This window comes from Pseudorasbora parva, chromosome 10, assembly GCF_024679245.1.
Source record: "Pseudorasbora parva isolate DD20220531a chromosome 10, ASM2467924v1, whole genome shotgun sequence".
Taxonomy (NCBI): Eukaryota; Metazoa; Chordata; class Actinopteri; order Cypriniformes; family Gobionidae; genus Pseudorasbora; species Pseudorasbora parva.
The window spans coordinates 23,006,658-23,017,524 of record NC_090181.1 but is presented as its reverse complement, the minus strand read 5'-3'; the positions used below and the strand labels follow the sequence as shown (position 1 = coordinate 23,017,524).

Here is a 10,867-nt window from a genome sequence, read left to right as displayed (position 1 = left end):
TGTCAATAATTGCGCATTTTTTCTTTTTCTTTACTATTTTGTAAAGTCTTTGAAATAACGTAACTGAAACTGTTTTAAATAAAAAAGAAAAGAAAAGTAAAATAGTTTTGAACAGGCACAGGTTCAGAGTAACATTTGGCTCCGGGCCTGTAGGCGGCGCTGTGGCTGCACTCAGATTCATGCACAGGACACACAGGAGTTCAAGAGTGAATGGAAAAATAAATTTGCGGTAGCTACACATGTATTGATCAGAGATTTATGCACAAAAATGTACCGAGGGCCGTCGAACCCGGACTATCACCGTGCACAGGTACCTCCGTCAGGTTTCGGACACCCCGCAGCATCCTTTGGCCCTCCGCCGTTTTGTCCTCCTTTTGGGGTTCCTCCGGGCCCTCAATACTGCGCTCCACAGACGGGTCCTCCTCCGGGACGCACTTACGGAACAGGGAATGGAAACTACAACAGAGAATCATTCTACGAGGTGCGTGTTTTTACTGGCAGTCATAAAACCAAATTTTTTTTTTTTTTTTTTGCCACAGCATGCGTTTTGATCCACCTGATGGAAAGGTTAAACGTAAACATAAACAACATTAACTTAAATATCTTTTGATTCCATGCAATTGATGCATGTTCTTTTTGAATGCTTTCTGGAGAATGATGACTATGACACAAGCCATCCTTAACAACAGCAGTCATCCTTTGTATGACTTTCTGGTGGCTCGGAAGAGCAAATGTAGTGACCGGCTTCTCTCCCTGTGCTGTAGGACTGAATGATTCAGGAGATCATTTATACCAGCTGCTATAAGACTTTACAATGAATTCCGCTGATGTGCAATTTATTACTATTGATAGTAATTCTTAACGTATTTATTTAATATTATTTGTTGTTATTAATTTGGGCAGAGTGTGTATTGTTTTTATCTGTTCTTAACTCTTGTATTTATTGTGTCTATTTTTCATGGAATGGTAGTAGGTACTCAACACTCGAATTTCCCCTGTTGGGCATCCATCCAGCCATTAAAACTACTTTAATCATGCATTTACAAAGTCACTAATTGGCTTGATTGTTTGGTGACTTGCAAATATTTGAATACAACCTCATCATTTTCTTTCTGTTTATATTTCCCGAAATCTCAGACTTTTGTAGGTCTACTGAATATTATAGGACTCTTTCATATATTTTTATATTATCGTGGACATGTTATTTGTCAGTATGTTGCGACCACTTTTTTATTTTTTAATTTAATTTCTGTCTCCCTCCTGCAGAACCGACCCTTCACCAGCCACACTACTGACCAGAGTGGATCCACGATCATCAGCTCTCAGCTCACACCTTCAAATCAGCAGCAGCTTGGTCAGTCTTCACTAAGCTGGTCAACCCAAAGTCTAGATGAGCAAAACCAAGATGTCAGGTATGAGAAACTAGACAAAAGATTTAATAGTTGTTTGTATGTTTAATATTAATTTTGCCAACAACTGCCTTTGGTTCTCATTGCTCGTTCAATACATTGGATTTAAGGATTTAATTAAATACAGCTGTATCATTTGACTTGCAAGAATCAGAGCAGTCTCTCCCATACATTATATATATATAATGTATGTGTGTATTTTACATGCATCTCAAAGCTGCTCTGTTCACAGTAAATGCTACTTTATTTAAACTGTTATCATTTACATGTGTGGAGCGCATCTCAAACTTCATCTCTGCATATATGCTAAGAATTTGGGTTGCTTATAACATTGACCTGGGAACACAATGTGCGCCATTTCATCAGATTTGTAAGGTAAATCATTTATAGACCTATGCCAATACAGAAGAATACATCAATAGGTTTTCTAAATATGCAAACTGTTTTGATGTTCCCATATTCTTACTCAAGAAATGAGTGGCTGTAGCATTTCTATTATAAAGAATTGGCCGATAGTTCACGAATTGACAACCTCCCGCGTTCTGTCTTGAAACCAACACGGAAGTGACTTAAACTGCAATTCATTGTCTGGCTTGTCCAAAAGGGAGTCAAATATCTATGTTAAAATTGTAAAGTTTACAGTAGATTTTATTTTTATTTTTTTACAACCTGGTACAAAAAGTTGTTATGGTCTATATAGCAAATTTTGCCCATTTTCAGTTATCCAGGAATGACGTGCTTACAAGATGGCAACAGCTGGCTTTTAGGCTTCAAAAAGACTCTTCGGAAACTTCTTTTCTTGGTTCACCCAAAATTCTGTCATTAATTGCTCACCTCATGTCATGCCAAATCCAATAAAACCTTTGTTCATCTTTGGACCTCAATCAAAGATATTTTTGATGAAATTCGAGAGCTCTCTGACCCCTCCATAGACAGCAACACAACTGACACCTTCAAGGGCCAGAAAGGTAGTAAAGACAGTTAAAATAGTCCATGGGATTACAGTGGTTCGACCTTAATTTTATGAAGCGACAACTACTTTTTGTAAAAAAACAAAAATAACAACTTTATTCAACAATTTTTTTCTCTTACATGTCAGTCTCCAACACGGGTTCACGAGAGCACAACGACACAATATTCATGGTAGCCAAACCTTTGGTCACTCGTGCCAATGTTAAACGTTGGTTTCATTGGAGCCAATAGTAAAAACTTTGGGCTGTGGACATTATAAAACATATTTTGTTCTCTGAGTCAAACTTCACTGTCTTTCTCACATCTGTGGGAGTTATATTGTGGAGAAGATCCAAAGAGTTGCTGCCCAGAGTAAAGCACGGGTGGATCAGTGATGGTTTGGGCTGCAGCATCATGGAAATCCGTAGTGTGCTTAATGTGCACGTCACTGCCGAGGTATACTGAACCATTGTGAAGGAAAATGTGCACCTAATGTTTCCAACACCCTTGACCGTGTATCACAATAATAATGCACCAATACACACAGCAAGTCGTGTAAAAGAATGGTTTGATGAACATGAAAGGGAAGTTGAACATTTCCTATGGCCTGCACAGTCACCAGATCTAAATATTTCTGAGCCTTTTTAAACTTTAGGGTATTTTGGAGGAGCAAGTCAGAAAATGTTTGCCTCTACCAGCATCACATAGGGACCTGGCCACTGTTCTGAAATAGAAATGGCCAATGTGCAAGACTTGTATCTGTCATTCCCAAGACAAATTTATGCTGTATTGGCCCTACACCATACTAATAAATTATGGTCTAAAACCAGGTAATTCGTTTTTATCGTCCAATGTATTTATGTAATGTATGGCATGCATGCATACAAACTAGTGTTCAAACTTTTGGGGTCATTAATATTATTAAATTGTTTTTGAAAGAAGTCTCCTGTATTACCACACATGCATTTCAATGCAAAAGTACAGTATTGCATTGTTTTTAAATGTGTGTAATATTTTAACTATATTTCTATGATGCAGAACTGAATATTCAGCAGTAATTACTCCAGTCTTTAGTGCCACATGATCCTTCAGAAATCATTCTAAAATGCTGGAATGCTTCTCAATAAACATCATATCTTTTTTTTAATTTTAGTTGTACTTAAAGCTACACTGTGTAACTTTTTTAGTTTATTCTTAGCTAAAAACACTTAGCCAACCTTCGCTTTTCGCGTTTTAACACTCTGTGGCACTCATGACAAGGTCTAACTGGAAGCCATGTTAATCTTGGACTAAATTGGCCACCGTAGGAGTTAAAACAAAATTGGAATTGAGAGGAACAGAAACTAATATTCACTGGATGGACATATACCTTTTCACTGCTAGATGGCGGAAAATATCACACAGTGTAGCTTTAAAGGGATATTTCACCCCAAAATGAAAATTGTCATCATTTACTCACCCTCAAGTTGTTCCAAACCTGTACAAGTTTTGTTGTTCTGCTAAACACAAAAGAAGCTATTTGGAAGAATGCTTATAACCAAGCAGATAGAGTAACCTACTATAGGTTGTACAAAAAATACTATGGTAGTCGATTGTTGCTCTATTTGCTTGGTTACAAACATTCTTCCAAATAGCTTCTTTGGTGTGTTCACTAGAAGCAAGAAACTCTAGGTTTGGAACAACTTGAGGGTGAGTAAATGATGACAGAATTTTCAGACAGTAAATGATGACAGAAAATTGTAAACCATGATATTTTTTTCAGTAATAATTGGTGTTAATTTGAAATAATAATAAAAAATTATAAGCATTTATACTTCCTTGCTGAATACAAATCTTATTGACCCCAAACTTTGTGTGTGTGCACTGTGTACTCATCCAAACTGTTAATTCACCCTTTTAATTAATCCATTTCATTATTTCAATGAAGGAAAAAAGCAGAGGAGTTTCTCCGAATCCTGCAGGCAAGTGACCGGATTGAGCTGGCAGCAGATAAAAGTGACACGGGTGATCGCACTGCAGATAAGCGTGCCAGCCGAGCGCGAAGTCGGAGCAGAGGAAGGAGCCGTCCACGCAGTCGCAGCAGGAGTCGTGGAAGGAGCCGGGGTCGTAGCCGAGCTCGTAGTCGCGGAAAGAGTAGGCCTCGCAGCAGATCGCGCAGCCATAGTCACAGTCGAGCTAAAAGCCGCACAAGGGCCAAAAGTCGTGCAAGGAGTCGAAGCCGCAGTCGCAGCCACGGGAAGAGCGTCACGAGCAGTAAGAGTCAGTCACGTCTGAGCCCCAGTCAGACTAAACAGTCTTACAGAGGGGCTACTGAAGGTAATCACAGCTCTAGCAGCACCAGCAGTGGAGTAAACTTTGGCACTAGTGCCATGCCAGATCTGTTTCATGGACTAAGACAGATTCTACAGAACAAAGATATAGAGAAACACCTGCCTATAGTCAAGAATGCCCTTCTTAGAGACCAGGTACGCACTGCTATATATATATATATATATATATAATTTTATTTTTTTATTTTTTGAGTGAGAGGACATTTACATTACATTACATTTACATTAAAAATGATATTTAAGGTGTTTCAAGGTTAAAGGTAACTTTTGTTTCAGAGTAAATACACACACACACACACACACATTTCTAGATTTTTAAATGACTTTCCCTTTTCTTTGTGCTTGTCATTGATGTTTTTTTTAATCTCACTGACATGGTTGTTTCAGACCATTTCAAATTCATAATTTCCATCAGAAGTAATGTGAATTATCTTCCCCTGTGTTTATAAAGAGTACTGATAACACAAGGGGAATGTTCCTGGAAAATCAGTCTGCCGTTGGAGGCTTCCAGAACCCACAGCCTGAAACAGCCTGTTATGGTTCCCTGCTTCCTCACGAGAGGGCTGGTGGAGACAGCGGCAGTGTTTCCAATATCTTATCCTGGAACACACCCAACCAGCTGCCTGAATCCAAGCCTGCGTTCCAGAGTGTTGAAGACGAAGAGAAATTCCTGTATGGAGAGCAAGAGGAGCGATCCAAACCTCAAGCCGTGACGGTTCCTCTGGCCCAGACAAGATCCGCAAGGTCTCCGGTTCATCATCTTGGTAAAGAACAGCATACTCACAATCTCCAGGAACCCAAAGCACATGGCATGTCTGCTAGCATGCAGCCTGCTGGTTTGGGCACAATGAAAGTCACTCCAGAGGAATGCGACAAGGTGAGAAACCTCCTGAGGACCATCGGCCTGAATCCAGGCATGACTGAAATCTGTAAAATGGCTGCCAGACTAAAGGAGAAAAAGGAAGAACAAGGAGCTGCCTCATTCCCATTGCTCAAACCAGCGCTGGAGGCACTACAAGCACTATCCAGAGGTCAGAGTCAGCATGTTTTGCACTATGAATTTTATTTGTTTTATTGAGAACACGGGTATTTTCAAAACCGCAGCTTTTTCTATGCGGTTTGGCCGTTTGTCCACACGCAAAGGCAGTATCAGGTCACTAAAACCAAACCTTTTTGAAAACTCCTGCTAGGGTGAAGATTTTAGCTTGTGACGTCGGATTGTGCACTGTTATCTCCTCATTTGATGTCAGGTTGTGCGCCACTAACTCCTTTGTTTACATGAGGCAAGTATGTGCAATTGGGGATGTAACCAAAATATTGCTACTAATAACTGTGGTAACAGGACTTATGTATACAGATATAGTGCATTTGGAAAGTATTCACAGCGCTTCACTTTTTCCACATTTTATGCTACAGCCTTATTCATTTATTTATTTTCCTCAAATTTCTACAAACAATATCCCATAATGACAACGTGAAAGACATTTGTTTAAAATCTTTGCAAATGTATTAAAAATAAACTGGAGGGGGAAAAATCACATGTACATAATTATTCACAGCCTTTGCTCAATACATTGTTGAAGCACCTTTGGCACAAATTACAGTCTTTTTGAGTGTGAAGCTACAACTTTGGCACACCTATTTTTGTGCAGTTTCACCCATTCTTCTTTGCAGGACCTCTCAAGCTCCATCAGGTTGGATGGGGAGCATCAGTACACAGCCATTTTCAGATCTCTCCAGAGATGTTCACTCGGATGTTCACTTTTTTAAAATCCCCTACAGCGCGAAACGTGGCGCCGAGGAGCTTGTTTGTAATCGGAGGACAAATGGCTCCTTCGTTTCGAAATGATTTAGGGTACAAGGTGATCGCGTTGAAAATAAAGGCATTTGTCTAGTGTTAGAAGCTCATTTGAAACATTGCCGCGGCTCATTTAAGAAAATGACAACTCTGAAGAGATGCCACTTTAGTTCGAGGTAGTGCTAACAATGATAAAGAAAGATGATGATCAACACCTTATGTGTTACCACTGAAATGTAGATGTAATATATTTCCAAAAGCAAGCCCATCTTTTATGGGGAATGCACGCTTCATACTGTCGTCTGCCCTGGCTCTAACCTCGAGTGTTTTAGCCTGTTTACTTTTTGCAATGCTCTGACCTCGCGCCAAATGTTTTTATTGGTTTATTAAGTACAAACAGGCGAGTTATGAAAAATTGAGTGTGAGGGATTTGTTCACTTCACACAAAAAGATTTTGGAATGAGATGGCTAACTGTAGTAGCGTTTAGTCCACTGTCTATAATAGCCTAATTTAGAGATCGCTACTTTTTTAACCGACAACTTTGATGATTGATCGGTTAACGTTGATACAGTCATCCATTGGTCAAATGGTCATCAGTTAACATCCCTATTCCAGGCGGCTGTCATGTGCGTTTTACTCGGGAGGAGTGGCTTCCGTCTGGTCACTCTACCATACAGGCCTGATTGGTGGAGTTCTGCAGAGATTGTTGTTGTTCCGGAAGGTTCTTATCTCTTTACAGAAAAACACTGGAGCTCTGTCAACTTGACCAGCGGGTTCTTGGTCACCTAGCTGACTAAGGTCCTCTTCCCTCAAATGCCAGCTTTAGGAAGAGTCCTGGTGGTTCTAATTGTCTTCCATTTACAGACGATGGAGGCCACTGTGCTCATTGGGACCTTCCCTAGATCTGTGCCTCAATACAATTCTGTCTCGGATGTCTACATACAATTCCTTTAACTTCATGGCTTGGTTTGTGCTCTGACATGCACTTTTAACTGTGGGATCTTATATAGACAGGTGTGTGGTTTTCCAAATAATGTCCAATCAACTATATTTACCACAGGTGAACTCCAAAGAAAAAGTGAAGCGCTGTGTGAATACTTTCTGGATGCAAAAATTTTAGTTTATAAAAAAGTTTGTTTTTATAAAAAGTTTTATAAAAAATGAGTTTATAAAAAATACCCATGTAAGTGTGGACTAGGCATGACACTTTTATCCAAAATGAAACATTGTAGTTTGATATATCACAATTCACTATGCAAATATTACAATTATATAGCATGGGATTGGAGTTTTCAATACTGAGCATTCTGTGTCAGTAGGAGGTTTTCAACTGCTTTAAAAAGTTTAATCAACAAGGGTTTTTCAAAAACTTTAAAGTTTTTATAAAGCTGAATTCATCTAAAAAAAAAAAAGTTTGAGTGGAATCTGTACTATAATGGGTTGGACTTGAATGAACTCATCTTTTAAGTTGCAGGATTGTGAAAGGATTTTTTTAAAGTGGTTGCATTACATCATAGCGGGTTTTGTGTTCTTGAAGTCTGTCAGCCATCTCAATTTTTTTTTTTTTTAAAGACCTAGCTTATTTCACAACCGTGGGCTAGTAATGTATTCAAGTTTATAGTATCTTTTTTTTCAGCATCCAAAACAGATGACAGTAGGAGTAATCGCTCTGGAAGCAGCCATTCTACTCAGGAATCCAAGCGTGAGGAGAAGGTAGTGATAGTCTTTATTAAAACCATCACCTCAGTATTAGAAAAAAGATCCTAAGAGTCTAACTGTGAACTCCTCTGACTGTTGTAGAAGATGGGAGAGAAGGAACGAGAGAGACGAGAGAAACAGATTCAAAAGAAAAGGAAAGAATACCTGGTGAAGGAACTTGAGGGTCTGATGAAACAGGAAGGTAAATAGTTATCATGATCTACACAACTTTTTAGGGGATGGTTCACCCCAAAAATGAAAATTCTGTCATCATTTACTCGCGCTCAAGTTTTTCTAAACCTGTATGAATCAACTGTTCGTTTACTCAGTTAACACAAAAGACATATTGAAGAATGTGAGTAACCGAACAGTTGATTAGCCATTGACTTCCATAGTCTTTTTTTCCTACCATGGAAGTCAGTGGCTCCCATCAACTGTCTTAAGCCGGGTGCACACTGTGCGATTTTGGCAACGATTTGGCCGTCTGAGACAAATTTAGGAAATCCTAAAAGATTCCTCAGATCCTAGGCTAAAATCTGACTTCTTTGGTCGTTAGTTTGACATGTTCACTGACGAAATTCTGGCAGTGTCAGAAGATTTGGCACAGAATCCTGCAGTGTGACTTCTCCTACGACAACAGTCAAATATCTCGGTTTTTCAAGACAAACTATGACCAAAACGAGAGCTAGAAATTTATTTGTAGCCAGCATTTCAGTCCCGCGTGTAATGCAGCTCACTGTCACTGAACGCGTCATTCATTGATGATATAAAGCTCCGGGTGAGTTTTCTTGCGCGTGTCCGTTTTTAGCGCGCCTTCACTATCGTGCAGTCTGACATTAATGACAACTGAGATCTTACAGTGTGACACGGGGATCATGTTCGTACAGTCTGACAAGGGACATTCGCAAAGGATTTTGAAAAATCGCAGTGTGCAGGACCCATTAGTTAAATTCAACTGTTTATATAGTATTTTACTTATTTGAAGATATTTCTTAAATACAACTATTTATTTGAGCCATGAAACTTATTTTAATAATGTTTTTATTTTGGTTCAACAAATTTTATTTTAACCATTTAAGAATTTGATGTATCATTATTGTAGGTAGTGGTGATTTGATCCCAGTGATGGGTTTCTTCTGCCAGCGCTGTGAAGAGTTTTTCGGGGATCTGAATAGCGCAGAGAGACATGTAGCAAGTCACAGCCGCAGCAACAGGAATAAGGTGAACTTTATAAATGCCATTTACCATAAATCAGTAGCTCTAAATCCGTAATGAAGAACATTGAATTGTGGGGGAAAAACATCAGCCTCTCTTTCATCTTTGCAGACAACAGGTTCACAGGAGCAGCACAGGGATGCTAAGAGACACGGAGACCAGCATCACACATCATCTCACAGACGGGAGAGCCCATCCAGTAAGGCTACATCTTCAAGGCTTCACGAACACAGGGAACGCAGTCCTGACAGAAAGCGCAACAGAGACGAAAGAAGCCCTCATCCTACAGACATCAAAGTCAAAAACGAGCCAGAGGGCAAAAGCAGTAAGGATGAGAGTAAAAATAAAGAGAAAAAGGAAAAAAATGATGACAACGATGATGCAGAATCAACAAAGAGTGAGAAGAAGAGAAAGAAGAAAGAGAAGAAATTAAAGAAAAAAGAAAAGAAGAAGAAGAAGGACAAGAAAAAAGCTGAGGCTGATAAAAATTCACCTTAAAGCTTAAGTTTTCTCTTAAGAGCATCAGCTGTGTTTGAGTCTTTGACCATTTCAGCCTTTGATGTTGTGGTAGATATCAGTCAGCTTTCTTGATGAGTCTTCTGTGGTTGAAGGCCTTAACCCGTCTAAAAGTGATTGTCAATATGTTGATCCTTCCTGTTGAAGACACTCAACTCACATTACATACAGGACGAGGGCACTTCCCTTCAGAAGAGACTCTTTTAGCATGTTACATTTAAATATGAACAGCCAAATTAAAACTAAGGCCAGAAATTTCTGTCTAAATGTGCAGATATTATGGTAATATGTCCAGCCCACCCTGGGGTTTGTACCATTTGCCATCGTCCTATGAACAGTATACCAGAAACCAAACATGTTTCAACTGTCTTCTGGAGAATTCGCATTCGGTTCTTGATCGAAAAATAAATAAATGGTTTTGGGTTAGAGGTTGGTCAGTGTGGTTGCTGTTTGTTTCATAACGATAATCATGCTAATGCTCTCGTTGATCATTTTTTAAATTTTTATACATTTATATTTTATTGGTTAATTTGCTTAATGTACAGTGTTTTTCTTTAACACAAAGTTTATGTAGAAAATGTTAATTTAAAATGAAATTTTGTTTTATGGCTGTAAGACCAACTATTTGCTAGGGAAGTTAACTTTTAGCTGATATATCCATTTAGAGTCCCCCAAAACTGTCATCCTCTGAAAAAAAGTTATAAACATTGATGACTACACCATCATCTTTTGTTCTATAAAATACTCAAAAAAGAAGAAAAAAATATCCCCTTCTGCTAACACCACTTATCAGTGACAGCAAATAGTTTATGGTTCACAGCTGTTCTTAACTAAAGGTTATTTTTATAAAAGGAATAAGAAACAAAAAATGAGTGTCTCTCAAAGACCCCATGAATTTGCTTGATAAATGATTTTGGTCATAGGTATGCATTTATAGTATAGTTGCTGT

The 10,867-nt window shown here is 38.8% G+C and overlaps 1 protein-coding gene across 1 annotated transcript; it reads left to right on the top strand.

The window, feature by feature from the left end:
- The first annotated feature begins 160 nt into the window (after positions 1 to 160).
- Positions 161 to 10,344, top strand: si:ch211-195b21.5 (uncharacterized). Its single transcript, XM_067455589.1, has 8 exons — positions 161 to 481; positions 1,267 to 1,412; positions 4,288 to 4,825; positions 5,142 to 5,721; positions 8,126 to 8,202; positions 8,290 to 8,389; positions 9,290 to 9,408; positions 9,514 to 10,344. Exons 1-8 carry the CDS (start codon positions 269 to 271, stop codon positions 9,898 to 9,900), a joined length of 2,160 nt encoding a protein of 719 aa, XP_067311690.1. The 5' UTR covers positions 161 to 268; the 3' UTR covers positions 9,901 to 10,344.
- The last annotated feature ends 523 nt before the right edge of the window (positions 10,345 to 10,867 follow it).